At 37.0% G+C, this 24,259-nt stretch overlaps 2 protein-coding genes and 1 non-coding gene across 3 annotated transcripts in view; 2 read left to right on the plus strand and 1 right to left on the minus strand.

The window, feature by feature from the left end:
* Positions 1-2,203: 2,203 nt before the first annotated feature.
* On the minus strand, positions 2,204-17,215 carry taf7 (TAF7 RNA polymerase II, TATA box binding protein (TBP)-associated factor). Its single transcript, XM_022683652.2, has 13 exons — positions 17,070-17,215; positions 16,608-16,674; positions 15,704-15,777; positions 15,434-15,512; positions 13,113-13,246; positions 12,765-12,888; positions 10,971-11,029; positions 10,449-10,521; positions 9,015-9,125; positions 7,392-7,586; positions 5,308-5,420; positions 3,537-3,596; positions 2,204-2,475 (listed from the first exon to the last, which is right to left on the minus strand). The coding sequence occupies exons 2-13, from the start codon at positions 16,624-16,626 to the stop codon at positions 2,431-2,433; spliced, it is 1,086 nt and encodes a 361-aa protein (XP_022539373.2). The 5' UTR covers positions 16,627-16,674; positions 17,070-17,215; the 3' UTR covers positions 2,204-2,430.
* Positions 17,216-19,339: 2,124 nt separating this feature from the next.
* trnae-uuc (transfer RNA glutamic acid (anticodon UUC)) lies at positions 19,340-19,411 on the plus strand. The gene has a single exon. It is a non-coding gene; the product is annotated as a tRNA-Glu (tRNA).
* Positions 19,412-20,119: 708 nt separating this feature from the next.
* Positions 20,120-24,259, plus strand: part of elf1 (E74-like ETS transcription factor 1) — a 103,753-nt gene continuing 99,613 nt past the window's right edge. Inside the window, exon 1 of the mRNA XM_022683651.2 lies at positions 20,120-20,357. The gene's annotated coding sequence lies outside the window, so the exon portion shown is untranslated. The remainder of the gene's footprint in view (positions 20,358-24,259) is intronic.

Genomic DNA, 24,259 nt, shown 5'->3' on the forward strand with positions numbered 1-24,259 from the left:
ACAATTTGTACTTTTGGCAGTGTGGGCAGTGTGCCAAGTCCTGCTGGAAAATGAAATTGGCAACTCCATAAAAGTTGTCAGTAGCAGAGGGAAGCTGTAAGATATAAAGTGCTGTAAGATTTTGTGGGAAAACAAAACTGCACTGACTTTAGACTTGATAATAAAACACAGTGGATCAACACCAGCAGATGACATGATTACACTCTCCTGACAACTTTTATGGAGATGCTGATTTCATTTTCCACTCGGCACACTGTCAAAAATGCCAATTGGTCGTATATAATATTCTAATTGTCTGATTTTCTGTAAGCCAATGAATATTATTACTTTCTTATAATATTAATTATTATCAATATACGCTATCGAATACAGGTCAGATCTGAGAGGAAATATCACAGATTGAAAGACATGTTTCATTATTAGGATTGGGAGATTTACTTACTTTTCCAAAGTCTGGAAGAATCCAGCTGTAAAAATTCACTGAGGCTCAGACCTGCCATCAACCAGAAGCTGCTGGATCACCAGAGTCACTCACCCAGTCACCGCCATGGACCGAGGGGCTGACATCCAGGAAAGAAGCTCAAGATTCAAACCTGACATCTTCCAGTAACACTGAAGTTTGCAGCTGAACCACAAGAACAAACTACACTATATCATATACTCTACACTGCAGCAAAAGGTGTGGAAGGTACAGATATTAGTGTTTTATAAAATACTTCTGTAGAAGTTGAAGCTCAAGCTTTCTTTAATCTACACATTTTTCTAAAAGCTAAAATGACTATAGGGTTTAAACATTAAAATGTTAATGTTGATAATATAATTTGGGATGCACTAAGCTGTTCCCTAGTGATTCAGCTGCATATATGCTGATTGTAAATGAATGTATTTTAGTAGAATGTAAATATATTAAAGAAGTTTAGTTGGGCTGGAGTTTGTCTGGAGTTCTCTTGAGTCTCTGCACAGATCATCTTCATACTAGACTACATACGTCTGCTATGTTCTTGCTGGAGTGTGTGTGTGTGTGTGTGGGGGGGGGGGGGCGGGGGTTGGGGGCAGGAGTGATAGATAACAGTATAAACCAATAGGGAGTCGGAATGGTATATGTTTATACTTCTCTACATCCAATCACAATCAGATTCACTCTATCTGGATGGAGAGATTTATCTGGATAGGGGTTTTATTGAACGATGAGAAGCCGGAATGAAAACTAGCTGAAATTAAATAGAATTAACGAGGCTGTTTTTAAGTTTAGATAATTGTGTGAAAATGTAAAAAATAATCACTCCAGTTAAGTATAGATAACCTACATTTTTACTTAAGTAAAGTAACACCTAAAGTGACACTTACGCTAAAGGGCTTTTAAAGTGTGGAGCAGATTAAACATATATTACACTACAAAACTTTTTTTTTTTTTTTTTTTACCGATTTTTAAAGAACCAACAAAAAAAAACACACACTACACCCCAAGTGCCAACATACCTGATTCACATTACCTTGAAGATCCAGATGCCAACATGGAGGTGCACCAGTTTGCTGCACATATTGATTCTGCTTCTATTTGTGCAGAAGCAACAAATCAAAAAACACCCATAAAATCAATCAGCTCTATCTGATCCACTTGTACCAGCACAACACACCCCAACACCTCATAAACCACCACCTCTAATACCCCACAAAATGAACATTACCTTTATTAAGAATTGTGCTCCATTCCTCCAGCAGTTCTGATTGGCTGTATTGAGACAGTCCTGTATGATGCCATATATACATAATATATACATAATATACAGTACCATCATTCAATGTTTTTTTTCTTTATTTAATTTATACATTTCTACATGGTAGATTAATATTAAAGACATGAAAATGATTAAGGGACACATATAGAATTTTGTAGTAAACAGTAAAAAAAAGGTGTTATTCCTCCACATTAATCTCCTGATCTAAACCTGAGATTTAGGTGATTTGAGGTGATTTAATTGGGATGAGCTGGAGCTTCACAGCGTGAAGGAAAAGCAGCAGCTATTGTTCAGCACCTCCAGAAACTCCTTCCTCCAAGACGCTGAGAAAACTATTCCAGGTGACTCTCCCTCATGAAGACACTGAGCCATCTTACCACATTACCATCACTTTATCTGCACCACTTTACCACATGTCCCACTTTCACACAACTTTCTGTAAACCCAAGAATACATGCACTACATTTTGTATTAAATTCTATTTATTTAAAAAGTCAAAACACAGCAATTACAGTAACAGCAGAAGATTAACAGTGCTGCTCCTCATCACTCCCGCATGATAACAGAGCAAAACAGGCTGAAACATCTCTGATCTAACATTCAATTAAACTGGAATAAATGAGTCTGAGTGTAGAATCGTTCTTCGATTAGCGGCGAGCTTCCAGACGAGCGTCCTGCTGCCCCCTGCCGGTCACTTCTCGATCAGGGAGTCCAGCTGCTCTTGCAGGGAGGCCAGCTGTTGGAGCAGAAATGAGAGGTGATTGATGGCTGGCAGAGCTGCTGTAATTGTGTACTAAGTGGAGGGTGATTAATGAGACTTCCAGCACTATTAGCGTTTTTGTCTGTGTTTCAGTTCAAGCACAAACAAACAGCACAGAGAGGGGTTCTGGTTCTGGTCAGAGGTCAGAGTTGAACACAAAATACAGCTAAATGTACAGTACCAGTCAAAAGTACACACCTTAAACACAGCGTTTACTTCCTTATTTTAAAATATTCTACATTGAGTAATGTTCCACTTCATATTATGGCAAATACTAAGTAAGTAAGGAGCACCAGATGTTAATCTACACAGAATTCTCTACTTAAAACGGTTTATTTGGGGAGTAAAGCCCTTCTGTTTATTTACCTTAAGCTTAGATTTCCAGTATTTTATTTTATTTCTTCCAATATTTCTTTTGCCGTTCAGAGGAGAGTATATCAGACTGTTGTCTGAGTGTTTATCATGATAAAACAAGCTATATGGAATGAACCGCTAGTTGATAGCGCCCTGTGTTACCTGGTAAGCACTGTGGTTAGCGGCTAATGCTAATGCTGCTGCACCCAGCCTTAATGCTGGAGAAACTTCACTGAAAACTCACCCTTAGACAAAATATTGGAAAATCTTGGAAGTTTACTGTAGATAAACAGAAGTGCTTCACTCACCCAAATAAACGGAAAGTTTTCAGAAGAGAAACCTGTGTAGATTAAAGTCCAGCACTTGTTTTATGTTAAAAAAAAAAAAAAAATATATATATATATATATATATATATATATATATATATATATATATATATATATATATATATATATATATATATATATATATATATGTGTGTGTTTTTAAAAATTACAGTTTTGTTTACTTAGATGGTTCCCCGAGCTTCCCCATTTGAAAAGAAGGCAAATATGGCAACACCCTTGTTCACTTGTTCGATGTAGGCATCCTTAGTAGTGTTGTTTAAAATTTGACTTTTAATTCTTATAGTCTTATAGTTTGAAAAATACAGGATTTATATGGAATTTTAGAGAACACCTACCTGTTCCATTTCTCTCTCCTCCTGATGGATAATGTCGTTCAGCAGAGCCTGGAAGCGATTCTGAGGGAGAAAGTAAGGGAGAGGAGAGAAATAGAAGAAGAAGAAAAAGATTGAACCCAGAGTTTCACAGATAAAGAAAGAGAGAGAGAGAGAGAGAGACTAAAACACGCAGAGACAGATATCAGACCGGGACGGGAGTTTGCGGTTATGATGGGGGATATTTGCGTGTGCCAGATCTCCTCTGTTGTTCCAGGCTGCAGTGAAAGGGCCGTTGTGATGAGCGTGACCTTTCCCCGTCCCTCCTGATTGCTATAGCCGAGGACCGAGTCAGCCGGAGTCGCGTTCCAGCCCGAGTCAAAAGGACACGCGAAGCCTCACGCGTCCCGCCACTTTCACAGCCTTTTAAACTCTCCCGAAGGAGTGTTTGGCAGAGTAAGGACTTTTTATGCTTTTTTTTTTTTTTTAAGACTTATGAAGAAACTGGAAAAGGCTGGTGGCAAAAATGCAATATTTATGCTTTGAGAAAACGGGAGGGAAAAGATGGCACTAGTTTTATTCAAAGCATTTTATAAAAGGTTATGATGCACATAAAATCTCTTTTTGTGTGAAAGAGGGTTTGCTATTACAGTTGGGAATCACAGGACATTCAATACTCACGATACGATACTAATCACAATACTGTGATTTTGTGATAATCAAAATAAATCACAGAATAAGAAAATTCTCTACAATATTTCACAGCTTTTTCTGTGTTACTAAAAAGGATAAAATACTCCTAAATCAGAAAACACCAGGAATTATGGATTTATTGGTGTCAGCTTCACAGAATATAAAAACCAATAGTCTTCGCCGCAGGTTTACCCTATTCATTAGATTATAGCGCCACCATGTGGAGTAATGAAGCAGTAACTTTAGTAAGAATTCTGAGTTTTCACGATTTCATACAATCTTTAAAACATTAGAGCAGACACGGACGATAAAACTAAGATAAAACTACATTTCTTTCAGCAACAAAGTTGTCAAAAGTATCTCCATTCATTCCTCTGTAGGTAGAAATAGTAATAGATACTGGGATTTAATAAAATACTTCTGTAGAAGTTGAAAAAGTATCAACTCAAGCTTTTTACCCTTTAAGTAAAAGTGATTAAAAAAAAAAGTACTGAAATACCATGTATTCCTTATCATCCTTATTATTACTACAACCAATTTTTTTTTCTTTTATAATTTTATTTCTAAATTTTTCCTTTTTCTCCCCAATTTACACGGCCAATTACCCAACCCACTCATTAGGACTCCCCCTATCACTAGGGGGAGTCCTAGTCCCCAACTAGGAGGGGGTGAACGAGGAGGGTGAAGAGACATGCTTCCTCTGATACATGTGAAGTCAGACTCCACCTCTTTTCGAGCTGCTGTTGATGCTGTAGCATTGCCGAGTAGCAACACAGCGCTAACGGTCAGAGGAAAGCGCAGCAACTCGTTTCTGATACATCAGCTCACAGACGCCCTGTGCTGTGGACATCACCCTAGGAGTGATGTGGGGAGAGAGCGCCATCTACCCACCCGGAGGGAGCAGGGCCAATTGTGCTCCCTCTGAGCGCCGGCAGCTTGATGACAAAGCTGCATGTGCGAGGGTTCGACCCTGTGACCTCCTGCTCATAGTGGCAGCGCTTTAGACCGCTGGACCACTCGGCGCCCAACTACAACCAAAGTCAATTTCACTCGTATCACTATAAACTAAAGTGATTAACTACAGTAACTACGAGAGCCTCACCTTCAGAGCCTGATTCTCCACCTTCATGATCAGATCCTCCTGCTGCTTCTTGCGGGCGCGGGTCTCCTGCAGCTTGGATTTGACGCTGTTGATCTGCACCTGGTACTCCATCACTGAGGAACAACAGCATTAACAGAGTTTCAGCAGGAGCTTCAGAGCATCACCTCAGAGACCTGCCACTCACACATCACCACGACCAGCCACTCTCATCTGATCTGATCTGCTCCATAAACACTCGCGTGGGCTTTCTGAACCTTCGAGAGCGCTCGCGAGCAGTCGCTGATGAACACAAGAGAATACTAAGCTGACAGCGAGACAGTGCGAGAGACAGCGAGACGATATGACAGACAGTCCTGACATTTTCATTGAAATTCCCGTTCGTCAACCTTTTTTTTTTTTCTTTTTCTTTTTCAAGGCTGTTTTTCCTCTGTATTTTAGAATACAGACATGACACAGCTCCGCACGTGCTTAATAGTGAGGGAAAATAACCCGAGGGGAGATCCAGCGTTATTAAAAACCCAGCACTTCATTCCCGAGCAGACATATAAGCTAATCTGAACCTGACAGAGCTGCTGAAATATGGAGGGCGAGGCTTTAAAAGCCTGCTGGGAGTGAAATATGAAATGACTGCAGATGGCGTCGGAGCGGCGCCGGGAGCCGGCCGGATGACGGAGCTCCTCTTTGACTGCGAGTGTTTGAGCGTGATGGTGTGTGATGTGTGCCAGCGGTGGAGCACAGAGCTGTCAGAGCGCTATCAGGTGTCCAGCTGGACGAATGGCATCCGAGAGGAGAACGGACCTGCCACTCACCGCTGCCGGGTGACGTGCCCGAACAGACGTACGCTATGGGCTCCTGACCCACATTCAGTCGCCCGTAGTGTAAGTACTCAGCGGCCAAATCATTAGAGTAGGTCAGCAGGGCTCCGGCTCACCCCACAGAGCGTAGTATAATAATAGTTTAACAAGAGTCTGCAGCTCTCAAATAAATAATCGTAATCATATCCACCTGCTTTAAATTAAAGTGAAAGTTCTAAACTGAAAGCAGAAGCATTTAGATATATAGATAAAATATATATATATTTTTAATGGTACCAGTGGCCTTTTTACGTACTTACGTCACACATACAGGCTCTAAAAGAGGATCCGGCTCAGTTTTACTGAACGCGAGCGGCTGGTGGAGCATTGGGGACTTCAGAAGAGGAAACTCAGAGCTCAGTAGCTCTTTCACCCATAGTAAAATCAAAGAAACAAAGGAGTGAAGTTTCTGACTGAGCTCTCACTCTCTCTGACTCTGACTGAACATAACTTGTAATCGGATTCATCCGCTATAAAAAGAGACCGCATCACACCCGCCCGGTTTAAAATGATTCTTCCGCATGCTCGATGCAATTACCAATTCTCACCAGAGATGGTCCAAAACTTAGACATCAGCTTTAAATTGTATTATTAACTGAGATACATAAAATGCAATAATTGTATCAGATTTGTAACAGAATCAATGATCAATGATCCACAATGTCATGATACTAATAATGCACTCCAAATATCTCCATATATCTAGGATTAAAGTAAAATAAATGATATTGAACAGATATAACATGGCACGATATTCCATAGTATAATATAGTTTACAGTATTCAAAAATGTTGCCGTTATTATTGCGTCTGATATGATATGCCAGACCCCTACGCCCCATATTTACGCTGATTGTTTAGTACACGTTAGCGTTAGCTAGTGCTAAAAAAAGGGAGTTCATGGCTAACTGCGATAGAATCACAAAACATCCACAGACAGTAGGTACAGATCCCTCCTTCAGACAAAGTTTGCTGGCTAATCCTAATCCTACTGGTTTAGGATTGGGTGGGGTTGATGGATGAGGGGTGGAGTAAGGGTGGTTCAATGCAGGTTTTCTTGGACAAGTCTCCTAACACTACACTGCCCCCAACTCTCTAACAGAAATTAACCCCCTTTACGTCACTTCGGATAAGAGCATCATCTAAATGCCTTAAACGTAAATATAAAGTATTAATATTCTCTTAATTTCTTATTTTTTTGATGATTGATTATTATTTGCAGCTCTCCTACCGATTTGATTGTTTCTGTCGTTTTCGTCTCGTCCTCCGTCCGACTCGTTCAGCTTCTCGTTCAGCTGGCCGACCATGTCGTCTTCTGTGTCGACGATGTTCAGGTCTTCGTCTTCGTGGCGGTCGACTTCGTCCTCCTCATCCTCGCTGCTGCTGCTGATGTCGTTGAAAATCTCCCGGAGTTCATCGTGCGGGACTGGAAAGAGATAAAGATAAGTGTGTGTTGCTCTGAACTCACTGTGATTAAATACAGCTATGTGTTGGGTCCCCAGTATGCCAAAAATTACGGTATTAAAGTGAAATATTACAGATATCACTAATATTCACTTTAAAACTGTGTTTCAATATAAAGAACTCAATTAGCGTCCCCAGAAACAAGTAAGGTGCACTTAAAATCATTTAATGTTCCTCAAAAATCAATAGCGCACCTCATAATCCGGTGCTCCTTATGTATGAACTTACTTGGTCAGGTATTAAGGAGCAGTAAAGCCACTCCGCTGAAGTACAGAGTTATACAGGGTGAGTTTACAGTGAAGTTTCTCCAGCACTAAGGCTGGATGCAGCAGCATTAGAATTAGCCGCTAACCACAGTGCTAGCTCTTTCACCGTTAAGAGGTGGGTATATTGGACTGTAGACTGTAGACTGTTGGCCATGTTAAAACAAGCTAAATCCACATTTTACGGCGACATTTACGTCCTGCTAGCGCTGTGGTTAGCGGCTAATGCTAATGCTGCTGCACCCAGCCTTAGTGCTGGAGAAACTTCACTAAAAACTCACCCTTAGACAAAATATTGGAAATCAAAGCTTACTGTAAATAAACAGAAGCACTTTATTCACCTAAATAAATGGTTTTCAGGAGAGAAATCCGTGTTGATTAATCATCCAGCTCTCATTTCATCTTTGAAAGAAAATCTCAAAGTCAAACGAGTGCTGGATATTAATTTATACATATTCTCTCCTGAAAAATGTTTATTTGGGTGATTAAAGTGCTTCAGTTTATTTACAGTAAGCTTTGACTTACTATATTTTAGCACGTTTAGCAGCGTTTAGCGCTAGTAAATACCACCCGATAGTGTATTCCAGTAACCCAGGGCGCTATTAGCTAGCACTTCGTCCCACGTAGCTTGTTTCATACACACAGACTACAATCCAATATACTCACTGAACACCAAAAGACCTAACGCTGCAGTTAGCAGCTAATGCTAATACTGATCCAGCCTTAGTGCTGGAGAAACTTCACTGAAAACTCTCCCTTACAACTCTGTACTTCAGTGGAGTGGCTTTACTGCTCCTTAATACCTGACTGGTAGAATTCATACATAAGAAGCACCAGATTATAAGCAGCACTTGTCAATTTTTTTTATAGGATTATAAATTATAGGATTTTAAGTGCACCTTACAGTGCGAAAAAATACAGTATTTAATGCAATAAAAATCATACAATGCAATTTTCTGTATTTTTTGTAAGTTAATGTCTACCTAGGATAAAAATTACAGATCTCTTCGTTCTTTGTAGGTGGGAAAACTTAAAAATAGGCAGCGTATTAAAAACCTAATTTCACCCACTGTATAATAACATCCTATAACTCGGTCAGTAATGTTCATTTGTAGCTTTAATCTTACCCGAGGAGCCGTGACCCTTGTGTCCTGATGTTCCAGGTGAGGAGTCCAGATTAGAGAGAGATAAATTATTATCTGCTTCTTTGGACTCATCCTCAGCGATCACCTCCCATCCTGATAATCCAGTCAAGGTAAAAAGCCTAAAGCGTGTTCAGACTGAACTGTGTATAAAATCACAATACTGAAAAACTCTGGGTCACCCCTCACTATAAAATACACAGAGCAACTCTGACATCTGGTGGCAAAACTGAGCATCAAACATCAAATCAGCTGATTAGTTCACTGCCGTGTAAGAAAGAGGGATATTCTATATCATACAGTACTAGTCAAACGTATGTTTTGTATTTTGTATGTTTCCCTTAATTTTTTTCACGTTTTTAATCAAGATTAATCTTCAAATGTAGAAATGTATAAATTGAATGAAAAAAAGGGGGTGTCCAAACTTTTGACTGGTGCTGTTTGTACAAAACTTTGCGAATTATGTTTAATTAGTAAGGAGAGCCCATTAATGTAAATGAGCTGGTATGCCAACTATGTTTTATATAAAAAAAGTGATTTTATTTCATTCATGTTGTAATAATTTAGGTTATTTTATCCTTTAAGATCTTGAAAAGGATGTATTCGCTTTATTATGTTATTATATATAATTATAATAGTAACAAAATTCTTAAAAAGTTAAAATGACAAAAACCTATTTTATACTGTTAATATTGATTTTTGAATAGTATGTTCTTTGAATTAATAAATATTCTTAATACTGTTTTGTCATATTAAGATTTTGCGGGCTTTTGTATTTCCACTTGGGTCTTGAATGTCCCGATAAACACTCTAAACACCAAAAAAAAAAAAATCCATTTGTCTGTTTTCTGTGAATCAGTCATTTGCTTCCATGAGCCTTTTGGATGCTCCTCCCTTATAGTAATGTCACAATAAGGAAACCTGCATAGAACCACACTGGCTCCATCCCTCACCTATCAACCCTCACTAAAGCCCTTCAGATAGAGCACAGCAAAATTAGGCAGCAGACTTCTTCTGAGAGAGGGATCTATACTTACTGTCAGTGGCAAGTCAGCAGATGAGAGAGATGTAAGAGCTTTCAAATAATTCATTTTGTGCTTCTATCGCAGTTGAACTAGCGTGTGATAAATGCTCATCTTAAATATGGCTTATGGCCAGCAACAGTTTATTTGCATATTTGCAAAAAGTGACAGAGCCCTTAAACGGCTCATTCTAAAAGGGACTGAAACTGGTAAGATCTTTTTATGTGCAAGTGCTTTTGTGTAAAGAACGTAATTGTTTTTTTTTTTGTAGCTCACAGACCTACAGGACTTTTACTTGTATAAAAAGAGGTATAATATGTAATATATAAGGGCTACATATAAAAACAGCACAAACAAACAAACAAAAAAACATTATGAACATGACATGAAAGGATACGGACACTGACGGCCTCGGAGTCGGTGCTCAGGAGCCTCTTCACCTCCTTCTCCACATCAGGAGACTCGATGTACTGCCAGATAAAACAGATTACAGTTCAGCTGCAGGGAATACGCTCTCTACACACACACACACACACACTACAGCACTAAACGCAACAGCTGGCTGAACGCCAGCACACACATTAGCGATTAAAACGGGGAGCCGAATCAATAACTGCGCTCCGTTCACCTTAAAGGTGATTTATACAGGAAGCAGAGCAGGAACTTCCCTCACTGTCACTCCACCACCCAGCCAGCGTGGAAAACTGCTGGTGTGCACCGCGCCGGCACAAATGAAGATGGAAGGCTTTATTTATATGTAAATCAAAGTTTTTGCATCAATTCATTTTCCCTTCTCCTTTATTCTTCTGTTAGAGAAATTTAAATCTGATCTTCTCTGCAGTAAAAGACTGAAATACTGCAGCAGCATCAGAACAGAAATAAAGTGGAGGATGAAGAGGAGGGAAATAAACCAGGTTACCTTCTTCTTCGCCGTTTTCCTGAATCGCCTCTTCTTGGTGTTCTTTAGAGGACAGGTAACTACAGAGAAAGAGAGAGAGAGAGAGAGAGAGAGAGTAATGTAATTATTATAATAAATCATAATAATCATTATTATTTATGTTATTACTATTACGTCTGTTATGTATGTTAATGTCATTGTTGTTTTATAATAATAATAATATTCCAACAATGTAACTATGTCATGCTAATAAAGATACGTTAAATTGAACTGAATTTAATTAAATTGAGAGAAAGAGAGAGAGGTAGACAGAGAAGTAGAGAGAGAGGTAAAGAGAAAAGGACAGGTAGAGAGTGAGAGGTCAAGAGAAAGAAAGAGAGAGCTAGAAAGAAGGAGAGAGAGAGAGAGAGAGATAGAGAGGTAGAGAGAGAGGTAGACAGACAGGTAGAGAGGTAGAGAATGAGAAAGGTACAGAGTGAGAGGTAGAGAGTGAGAGGTAGAAGGAGAGTGAGAAAGGTAAAGAGAGAGGTAGAGAGAGAGGTAAAGAAGGAGAAAGTTGGAGAGATAGACAGAGAGATAGACAGAGAAAGAGGCAAAGCGATAGAGAAAGAAAGAGCTAGAGAAGTAGAGAGAGAGAGAGAGAAAGTAAGAGAGAAAGAGTGTGAGAGAAGAGAAAGGTAGAAAGAAAGAGGTAGACAGATGTAGAGAAAGAAAGAGAGAGAGATAGATAGATAGAAAGAGGTAGAGAGAAATAAAGAGAAAGGTACAGAGAAATAAAAAGAAAGGTACAGAGAAATAAAGAAAGGTAGAGAGATACAGAAAGAAAGAAAAAATGAAAGAGCTAGAGAGAGGTAGAGAGAGAGGTAAAGAGAGAGAAAGTAAGAGAGAAAGAGTGTGAGAGAAGAGAAAGGTAGAGAGAAAGAGGTAGAAAGATGTAAAGAAAGAAAGAGAGAGAGATAGATAGAAAGAGAGGTAGAGAGAAATAAGGTGAAAGGTAGAGAGAGATACAGAAAGAAAGAAAGAAAGAAAGAAAGAGGTAAGTTTATTTACATTAGGGCTACCTAGGTCCGTCACAATTACAATATTATGTGCACAATGTATCGTCCCAGAAAATAATTTGATAAAAGATATTATAGTAATTTAAAGACCAATAAATTACAATGAAACAGTGACAAAAGAAACAAAGTTAGCATAACAAAGCAATTATACCATTTTACTGTAATTATACATATTTTGGAAAATATATATTTTCCCCCCCCACTAACTGCAGTCCACACTGTGGGTATGGAGTCACCATTATTGAAGCATTAATTATTTAGCAGCATGACTGAATAAAATAACCATCACTAATCGTCAGTAAATTTTACATTTCATTAAAAAAAAAGCAGAGTCTGGAGGAAGAGTAGAGAGACACACAGTCCAAACTGCTCGAGGTCTAGTGTGAAGTTTCCACCAATCAGTGATGGTTTGGAAAGACATGCCTGTCATCTGCTGGTGTTGATCCACTGTGTTTTATTATCAACAAAATCTTACAGCACATCATGCTTCCCCCTACTGCTACAACTTTTATAGAGTTGAGGATTTTATTTTCCAGCAGGACTTGGCACACTGCCCATGATTTTTGGGTTTTCATTGGCTGTAAGCTTCATAATCATCAACAATAAAATAAATGTTTAATACATCTATATAATAAATCACTTTTTGAGATGAACTATTACTTTAACTGGAGTGATATTTTATCATAGGGATCTCTAATTTAACCACAATACACGGCGTAGGTACTTCGTTCAGCACTGTAAGGAAGGAAGGACTTACTGCCGTGGTTCCAGACGAACTTCTTGTCTTTGTCTTTGTCCTTCTTCTTGCTTTTGGAGTCTGCAGTGCCGGTGGGTTCCTCTAGAGGGGGGTACAGATCTCCGTCGAGAGTGCAGACTAACATCTGCCCAGAGGGGATGGAGAAAAGCGCTTTACACTAATTAAGCCTGCTGGACACACTGCATCACAAATAACTAATCATCATTACACACATAATACTGCAGGCAGGGAGGACAGGATTAATAGTTTTAGATTATTCGTGTCAGGATACTTCCTGTCTGCCTGTCTGTCTGTCTGTCTGTCTGCACCTCCTAACAATCTTTATCCTGTAAACTCAGCTGATGTTACCTGACAGAGGTCTGCAGTTTTGTAGAAAGTCTTCTTGTCCACTGTTTTTAACGACTCCAGGATGCACGGCAAATCCACCAGTTTACACGCCAGTGGCACGCGGTCCACTCGCACAATCCCGTGCCGACCATCAGCTAAACATACAGAGTAATATATAAAATGATTATTAGAAATGCCACAAATTCCCTATTCCGATGTCAATATCAGGTTTTTAAGCATCTGCCAATACATAGTACTGATACCAATACAAACTAACTTATCTACTTCATATACTATACTATAAATCCTATATACAGGGTTTATACACTTTTTAACCAATACATTTCTATGACTTTTTCATGCCTTCAAGGCAAATTTTCATGAAAATACGATTTTTCATGACCAAAACATCAGTGCAGACATGGACAATAAAACCAAAACGCAACTAAAACTATAATCAAAACTGATTAAAGTAGGCCTAAAATGAATCTTATAAAAATGCTGGCACACACTGCATAAAAAATTAATTTTAGCAAGTAAAATTCTCATTTCAAGGCAACAAATCTTAATCTTTTCTCTGACAAGAATAATTATCTTATTCAGTTTTACTTAGAATTTCCACCTTATTGTAAGTAATTTGAACTCATTAGCACTAAAAGTCAAGTTCTGATTCTTGTGTTCAAATTTAAGCCACAAAATAAGGATTTTTTTTCTTGATTTGAGTTTTACTTCACTCATTTTGGGACTTTGTGATTGCTTATTTTGAAAAATGTAGCTAGGATTCTTTTGCTTAATTTAGGCATTTACGTCTTAATTAACATTTATTTGGTCTATTTTTTGCCAATGGATTTTTGTAGTGCAATCTTTAAAAATAAAATGTGTGTCAGATCCTATATTTGGGCTAAATAACTGAAGTAACTCTGTGGTGATATATATGTTAGCTCAAAATAGATTTTCTCCATCAAAAAATGCAAACACAATTTTTTGTAGACCGCATTTCTATGCCTTTCCAAAATTTTCTGGGTATTTTTATTTTTTCAAAACTTATCAAGGCCTGGAAATTGAATTTTAAAAACTTTAAAATTCCATTAGTTTTCCAGTTTTGTCATGACCATACGAACCCTGAATATGCTATACAATATAGAAGCAATAGAGATTATATTTTCAGTAGTAAATGATAAAATATAAAAATGTTTAGGACATATCATCAGATATTAAGCACACATGCTGAGTTAAAGCACTGGCAGCTCTTGTCAGAAGCACATCAGCCAGTACGATCCTATTAGGAGTGTACAGTGCATCACAGTTGGTATCTGTGTTTGTTTTGCCCTTCGATTTCACCTACTGCTCGTTCCCAGCACTAACTGAGGTGGCAAATACAAAATAGCGAGTGATCTGTGCTGCAGCATGGAAGCTAGCAAGCAGGGCTGGTCTGAAAAAAAGCTCAGTGACCAAAGGAGAAATAAAACAAGTGAATATTGGCAGTGAGTTCGAAAGGTAGAGAAGATTTAGAGCTTAAAAAAAAAAGACTACAAGACCGACGCTGAGCTGCTACTTTTCTTCTGAACAGGTAAGCTAACTGGCTAACTAATTCAGTGAAGTAATTCATCACAATCACAAGGTGAGCTTCCTAGGGAATGGTGTTTAAATGAATAAAATAAAATAATTGAGTGTTCACATTCATATCAGTGGTCTGTGTGCAGCTGGAAAAAACAAGGCAAATGATACCTGAAAGAGCTAGATAGGTTAGCATGGTGCAAGGTAACTATGCTGTCTAACGCAATTATGCTACACACGCTAACGTCAAATGAATTCAATCACAAAGGAAGAGCAGATAAGTCACATCGCCGTTGCTTGCCATGGTAGAAGTTGCTGGACTCGTCTTTCACTGAACTCTTCTCGCACTGGACTGTGTAGATTCAGCCTCCAGCCAACTTGGCAACCCGAGTGAGCAACTCTCGGTGGTGCTTTGAAACTGGACTGCTGTAACTTATTCAGACGCTTGCTGAGTGCTCCTTTACTTTTTTTACTTATTTTGGTAAAGACAGTGTTTTATATCCCAAAAAAGATACAATAAGCTTTACATTTTTTTATACAAAAATACAAATTGGCACATTGCAGCAATACGTGCAAGTAAAGAAGCATGTGCGACTATGGCTGTGTATCTTTTTAACATTTTTGAAACTCATACAATAATATGAATTAGATCTCGAATACCTAAAAAAATCCCCCCCCCTCCAATAAGCTTTTCTTAATTGTAAAAAAAGAAAAGAAAAAGAAAACAAAATATATAACATTTCTCTTCACTTAAACCATTGCTAAATGTTTTTTTGTACACTTACCGTGCAGCTCTATGGTCAGTCTGTCTTTGATATTCATGCTTCCAGACCCGGCAATCTGTCTCACTGTGGAGGCGTACTCCTGGAGATACAAGGATTGAGTCAGGCCATGTTTTACAGGAGATTTTCAGATTATTATACACAAAATTCATACAGCTGAACCATGACTATTATATTATTTTTACATACCTTTTCCCCTTCTGATATTATTATGGCTGTAAAATATTATTCACCATTTAATAAAAACCTACAATCTCAGGAAAAAGCGCTTACCTGAGGAAGTCTCAGAATAAACTGACTCTCCAGCTCGTGAGGAGCATCCTCTTTATTTTTAGTTACTTTTCCAACTGCAAAAAAACAAAAAATAATATGGTGAAAATCTCAATTAGGGGTGTGCCATTTCCCTTACGTCACCCTGTGTATACCTGTACTTCCATGCACTATTTTATACTACTGAAAGCATATGTTTTGTATTTATTTTGCAATTTATTATATTTAAATTAATTATTTGTCTGCAGTTTTTATGCAATAAATAAAAAAACTTTTTCAAAAAGACTGTTAACCTAAAAATACCTTGAAACTCCTTAATAAATTGATAAATATTAGGGGTGTGCCATATCGTACACGATAATATCGTCAAGAATTTTTAAATATAGTGAACGATATAATACCCTAAAATATCGTACCATATCACCCATCCCATTTCCCATTATATATCTACTAGAGACAGATTATATCTGTCCAGTATCTTTAATTTTACTTTAATCCTGGATATATGGAGAAATTTGAAGTGCATTATTATTATTATTATTATTATTATTATTATCATGACATTCTGGATCATTGACTTTTATTACAAATCTGATAATTTTTTTGTATTTTTTAATATCTCACTTAGGGGTGTGCAGTATTACATTGTATGTATGTATATATATATTTTTCTTGCAGTGTATAGTGTATCGCCAAAAGTATCATTATCGGGAAAATACCATGAAATATTGTGATACTATTTTAGGGCCATATCGCCCACCCCTAATAAATATATTTATTTATTTATATTTTTGCAAGGTGGGATGTCTGACATGGTGTGTGTTTGCTGGGTATAACATCTTCAGCAATTAATGTACGTAGCTAAATTTGCAGCAAAGACCTAGAAAAAATGCAAACCATTGCCTACCTTTTGTTTTAGAAGTCATTTTGACAGTGTTATAATGCTGTATGTGACCTCAGGTGATGTTTAGATCCTAAAAAATAAAAATAGAAACATTAAAAACAACGAAAACAATGAAAATGTAGTTCTGTTAGTTCATGTTCTGTAGATTAGATAGCCTAAATATACCACAGGAACTTTTAGCCTAGCAAAAACATAGGAGGTCAGAAACAGACAGCTAGCACTTACAAACAAACAAAGACACACACACAAATACAGTAAAACACGCAGTATAAATGTGAGATATGAACAGATAATATAATAATAATAAAAATAAGGTAAATGAGAGTGAGTGCTAGGCAGCGTCAGGCAGTTAGTTAGCTCTCAGGCTAACAACATTAGCGTTACCACAAACGAAAAATATCCAGAATAAGAGGATAATAACTGGATAATGTACAAAAACCCGTAGGAAAATACAGTAAATCTCACCTACACCAAACCCCCACAGAGTTAGAGCTGATTAAAAAGCAGGAAATAGAAGTTTAAACCATATTAATCACATATTCAGCGAAGCTAATGCTAACGCTGCTGCTCCTTCCTCGCGGGGTCTTCTTCTATGGCTGTTCGCGCCTAAACTACAGGGACCAATACCGCCACCTACTGATCTGGAATCAGGCGTTTTTAATAATGATAATAAAGGACAAATAATAATAATAATAATAATAATAATAATAATAATAATAATAATAATAATAATAATAATAATAATAATAATAATAAGACGAAGAAGAAGAAGAAGAAGAAGAAGAAGAATAAACGTTCAGAAAAATACCTACAGATGAATTTGAAGCAGACGTTGTCTGTATTTTACTGTATAAAGCTCTGTAGACTGCACTGTCCTTTCAATATGTTTCTTTATCACTGCTATCAGTGCTGTAAAAAAGTATTTAGTTTTTAAATTACAATTTAATTTATTATGGAAAATTAATTAATGTAAGTTACCCCCCATGAATTAACATTAACATGTATAAACATGAATTAACTACATTTTTTGGAAAGCTGATGTCAATTTTACTACTAACCACAACCAGGCCTGATTACTGCCAGACCTGTAGAATCAATAAATCACTTAAATAGAACCTGCAGTGGGGATTAAATACTGATTATGAGGAATTAAGAGAAAACTGTAATAAATACAGTTTGTTTAAGTCTCAATCCTAATTTTATTGTGTCTAAATTTGTCCCAGTAAATTCATGTGTTACTGATTTTGTACCAGTGTTATACTGCCACCTAGTGTTACAGATGTAAATATACACAGTGGTGTTTGAAAGTGTTTAAAATCTTTAGAATATTCCATATTTCTGATTAATTTGGCTTAAAAGTTAATCAGTCCTAAAAATATTTGATCTGCTCATTTATTTATTGAAAGAAATTAACTTTCTAATTAATTTAACATATCTGACAGTGGCAAAATACAGAATTGTTTCCCTACATTAAAAAAATGAAAAATGAAATTATCCAGACTATAAAGTAACTCATAAGGAATCATGTAGTACCTTAACAACGTTACTCTGTAAAGCATTTAGATGCTCTTATCTGGGGAGCTGTTAACATGCAGTTTCTGAGGCTGGTAACTCTGATGAACTTATCCTGTGCTCTTCCTTTCCTGGAGCGGTCCTGATGAGTGCCAGTTCCATCATCATCAGAGTTGCCAGGTTGGTGGTTTTACCGCCAAATTAGGCTTGCTTGTCAAAAATGAAGGGAGGACAGCGGGAAAGAGAGAGAGAGAGAGAGAGAGAGAGAAATCACAATGTAACCAGAAATCACAAGGCGAAAAAAATAACAGAAATGAGTAAGTAAAAGTCTGTTCTATTTTTTTTCCTAATTATCTTACTAGTAAAAATGTTTTTGACATGGATATAAACCTGTTATAAAAGAACTAATAAAACACTAATGTTACACTATTATCTATTAATGACTTTAAACAAAATATTAAGTCGTACACTCATAGTTGTTTTGACATTTGCTAAACGTGTGACAGACATATATTTTGGGCTAATTTAAGCTTCTGAAGGGCAGGTTATAGACAGACTTTAGACTGGGTACTTTTGTGTGACCTGGCAACCCTGATTATCATAACGTGTTTGATGGTATTTGCGGTGACTGCACTTCAGAATACGTTCAAAGTTCTTTAAATTCTTTTATTTGGATTGAATAACCTTTATTTTGTCTTAACGTATTTTTTCCTTTATTTATTTAAGTAGTTCTTGCTTCTCATATTCTGGATTAACGTTATTAAGGGACAAGGAACTCTTTTTAATGGTAACGTTACTGTGTGCTGCTGTAACATTACAAAATTTGTCGCTGTGGCATTAATAATTAATAATAATAATAATAATAATAATAATAATAATAATAATAATAATAATAATAATAATAATACATTTGTAATTATATTTATATATATTAAACAACTATTTAAAAAGCTTAGCTAGCTAAGTGTTAAAGTTATTTAGCTAAGTTATTTAAGTTAAATGCTAAAGCTAGTTAGCTAAATAGCTAATAATAATGGTAAGATATCGCTGCTGTTCTCTGTTCTAGTTTATTATTATTAATTATAGTATTTTCTATAATTAACTACTTTTAACTAAACGCACACATTTACCTACCCGCATATATAACCCGTGTATATCTGTAGCCACAGTATCACTGCAGTGTATAATGTATGAAAGGCGGAGCGGCGCGCTGCAGTATCAGCTCCCATATGGTCTAGCGGTTAGGATTCCTGGTTTTCACCCAGGCGGCCCGGGTTCGACTCCCGGTATGGGAACGAATTTTTTTTTATTATTTTTCTTAAAAATATAAAACATCAAATACTGACATGTGGAAATGTTAAAATGAGGATTTGTTACTCAAAAAAGATATATTCAAATATACAATATGACATAAAATGATATATGTAATGATCATAGTCCATTGCTTCATGTATTTTTCATATTTAAAGACAATACTGGGCCAGAACACATCAGATAAAAAAGTACTTCTAATGTCCTAATTTAAAATTTGAAAAATATATTTAATTAATTAAAAAATATATAAAACATATAATGAATTCATGAATGAATTACTATTTCATGGAATAACAGTTTTCATGCATCTTGGCATCATGTTCTCCTCCACCAGTCTTACACGCTGCTTTTGGATAACTTTATGCTGCTTTACTCCTGGTGTAAAAATTCAAGCAGTTCAGTTTGGTGGTTTGATGGCTTGTAAACATCCATCTTCCTCTTAATTATATTCCAGAGGTTTTCGATTTGGTAAAATCAAAGAAAATCATAATTTGTAAGGTCTTTAAGGAAAATTAAAGTTAAATGTCTACCTAGTTTGGATGATGTATGTAGTTTAGACAGTGTTTAGTGGGATACTGAGTCTCAGGCACGCTGCTGACCAATCAGATTGGAGGGAAAATGTGACTCTGCTAGGAATTCCCCACGCGCCTCCTCTCACTTCCAGCGAAAACACTGGGACCTTACGGAGGGCACGAGACACCAGCACAGCCCGGAGACTGGTCTGACTGGGCTGCTGATCCGGACGGGGAGAGTCTGACCCGCTGAGAGACCAGTTCTCCCAGTTCCCCCCGCGCTGAGGAGGATTAAACACACACTGGATTACTGATAAACACTTTATTCATCTGAACAGCGCAGAGTCATCAGCAGCGCGCGCCCTGCGCTCAACACGCAACTCCTTACGAGAACTGCCGTGACGTCATGAGTACGGTAAGCCGCTCCGTAGGTTCTTAGTTACGATGTTCACGCGCAGGAATTCAGAAAAATGCTGTATATAGTTAACTAGCGACTTTACAGCCCTGATTTAACGCAGTTAAAGCGTAACTAGTATAGTTATTTTATGTTTTTTAGAGCTAATGGACATTTTTCCCAATAATATAAAAAAATATATAAATAATATAATATATATATATATATTTACAGTACCAGTCAAAAGTTTGGGCACACCTCTTCTTACGCAATGTTTCTTATTTATTTATTTATGTAAAAGTAATATTTGAAATAAAATGTTAAAATATTAAAAAAACTAAAAAAACAAAATAAGAATAAACCAATACTCTGTGAAGTTAACTTAAGAGGAATATCTTGCTCTTTCTTTCCTGGAGCAGTCCTGATGAGTGCCAGTTCCATCATTACAACGTTTTTGATTGTCTTTGAAGTCGGTGACTGCACTTGACAAGATATATTTGAATTCCTTGAAATTCTTCTTTTTGGATTTTTTCTTAAAGTACTTTTTTTCTTTACTTAGTTAAAAAGTTCAAACCAAAATACTCATTGAAAGTTTACTTTTATCTTGTGCAACCGAGGAAACTCTCACTCTTCCTGTCCCGGGGCAGTTCTGATGAGTGCCAGTTCCATCATTATCATAAAATTTTTGACCTTTATTTTTACTTAAAGTACATTTTTCTTTACTTAGCTAAAACGTTCTTGCCAAGTTCTTTGCTTAGTTAAAAAGTTCAAACCAAAATACTCGTTGAAGTTAACTTTTATCCTGTACAACAAAGGGAACTTATGCTCTTCCTTTCCTGGGGCGGTCCTGATGAGTGCCAGTTCCATCATCTAAATGTTTTTAAGGGTCTTTGCAGTGGGTGACTACACTTGAGGATACTTTGAAAGTTCTTAAAATTTACTTTTGGATTGACTGACCTTCATTTCTTATAGCAGTTTATTCTTTATTTAGTTGAGGAGCTCTTGCTTCTCATAATATGGATTAGAATGTAACTCAAATAGGCATATTCAAACAGATTTAAACAAGGCACAGCTGTTAACTGAAAGTCATTTTTAAGTGACTCTACCTCATAAAGCTGAAATTGCAAAAATAATTCCATATGTTTTAGTTCATAGTTTGGATGACTTTAGGATTTATCTACAATGCAGAACATTTTAAATTAATGAATGTCCAAACTTTTGACTCGTACTGTAAACAGGAAACAGTAAAAAACATGTGTACATGTGTTTTTAGGCCCAAAAAGTCCCAAAAAAACAGGCCTACATTGTGTTTACAAAGTAGACTAGCTGTGAATAGTGAATACACAATCCAGACACATTTATAACGTTATAAGTTTTGGTTTCTCTTTTATATTGATTTATTTTTGGGATTATAATGAGGTTTTTGTTCAGGAGCAGATGCTCAAGGCCAGACAGTGCAGTTGGAGTATAGTTGTAGTAAAGCTTTACTATGATCCTTTTCAATAAAGCCCTGAGTGAAACACTTAAGGAAGAAGCGCTGTTGTCCTCCCAGTGACTGCTCCTCTAATCCCAGAAGCCCCCAGGCTGGAATGACCCAGTCCTGCCACCATACCATAACTGTGCGCTTAGCTGTACCAACATGAGGAGGAGCATGTGACCGGCTGAGCTGCTCAGTCTGAGGGTCCGTTGTCTCAGTCTCACAGAACAGCCTTTAGGAGACAGTGGGGGTGGTGGTGTGGTGGGTGTGGGGGGGTGGTTGGGGGTAAAGAGGGGCTTCACACAGTTCCATCAGCACCAACCATCCAGTTAGTCACTGTTCATTTTTTGTTCTAATTCAGCACTTCCAACTCTATTCCTACCAGTTTCATGCCCTTTCAGAACGAGCCATTTGAGGGCTTTGACACTTTTTCATCTAAAAAGTGTTTTCATACTGCACACAAACCAGACCATGGGTCATTTAAGCAATTATACCAAAGAAGGGAGTGCTATAACGTGTAATATTGGCACTGTAGATCAGCACAGCGATGCCAATATTACACGTTATAGCACTAACCTCGAGTGTATTATTGCGATTATACCACAGTTCCATTATCGCCGTTTATTGAAAGATTTTAAAGAGTTAAAGACGAGGAGAAAATTGGATCTGTTTGGTTATAAACCCTCCGCCAGTTAAAATAGTTCTGTTACTGCTCTGTTTGTAACTGCGCAGTTTGGCTTGTAAGCGCTGCATCGTTGCTAGGTGACCTGTATCAGGCGGAGTAATACATGGAGAGCTTCAGTCACAGTGCTTTAGCGGCTGATAACAGTACTCTTAGAATGCCTCTCAGCCAATCACATTGCAGGCTCGGAACTAACTGTAGTATAATTTACAGTATACTAGGGGTGGTACAAAATATTGATATTGCGTCATATCTCCTTGTTCTGTTTGCGATACATTATCATCAACTATGGACATATTTATTGAAACTCAAAACTTCCTAAGCCCTGCCCCCTCAATTAGACTTACTAAAGTTACTGCTTCATTACTCTACATGGTGGCGCTATAATCAAATGAACACGGTAAGCCCCGTCACCTCTTGATAAGGAGATCTGCACAAGTGCAGCAGCCAGAACAAGCCAAAAAAATCAAGTTTTTTACATTATGGGGCCAAACATTCAAATGATATTTAGACCTCCAGTTTGGAGTATCTCACTGAATGAACTGACTTGCACATAAAAAAACTTTAGTTTAATGTAATTTCAGTGTATTATGGCTCTGAAGCTTCTTTTGTAACAAACAAAAAAATATTACATTTATTACATCTCAGTAGATAGCATGCTAAATTTCCTGTCTCACCTTATAGCAGCAGTTACTGAGTTCCAAGTACCAAGTGGTGGCGCTATTCAGATGAATAGGGTAAACATGCGGTAAAGAATATTGGTTCTTAAATGTTGTGAAACTGACACCAATAAATCCATAATTCCTGGCATTTGATTATTTAGGAGTTTTTTCCTCTTAAGTAACAAATATGTTGTAGATTACCATAGAGAATTGTCTTGATACATTATCATTGTATCATGAGATGCCCCTAATAAATACAAATAGTGTTATTATTATGTTATAAATAGTCATTAAAGTTTCCAGTAAAACCTCTCTGTGTTATTTAGTTTTTTGCTGTTACAGTTTGTCCTTTCTTATCACATCTTTCTTGTTTTGACTGCTGTTGCTATTTGAGATGCTATACAGTGTAAAAAAATGCAGTTTAATATACAGCTCTGTACATAATTAAGAGATCACTTCAGTTTCTGTATCAGTTTCTCTGATTTTGCTATTTATAGGTTTATGTTTGAGTAAAATGAACATTGTGGTTTTATTCTCTAAACTACAGACAACATTTCTCCCAAATTACAAATAAAATATTCTCATTTAGAGCAATTATTTGTGTAAAATGAGAAATGGATGAAATAACAAAAAAAGATGCAGAGCTTTCAGACCTCAAATAATGCAAAGAAAACAAGTTCATAACTCAATATTTGGTGGAATAACCCTGGTGGTTTTTAATCACAGTTTTCATTCATGCATCTTGGCGTCATGTTCTCCTCCACCAGTCTTACACACTGCTTTTGGATAACTTTATGCTGCTTTACTCCTGGTGCAAAAATTCCAGCAGTTCATCAAAGAAACCAAAGAAATCATTTTAAGTGGTCTCTTATTCTTATTCTCTTTTTTATCCAGGGCTGTATATTGATATTGAGATTGACATTAATAATGAATAAACTAAGCAACATGTACGTGTGTGTATGTGTGTATGTGTATGTAAACTCTTTAAACGTTAAGCTGATGTGATTCCGGTCGCTGAGCTGCAGTTTGAGTTTGAGTTAAGTGGCTTGATGCTCAGCCCATCTGCTAACTGTCCAAATGTTTGCCAGATGTTTACATTTTT

Source organism: Astyanax mexicanus, chromosome 10 (assembly GCF_023375975.1).
Source record: "Astyanax mexicanus isolate ESR-SI-001 chromosome 10, AstMex3_surface, whole genome shotgun sequence".
Classification (NCBI taxonomy): Eukaryota; Metazoa; Chordata; class Actinopteri; order Characiformes; family Acestrorhamphidae; genus Astyanax; species Astyanax mexicanus.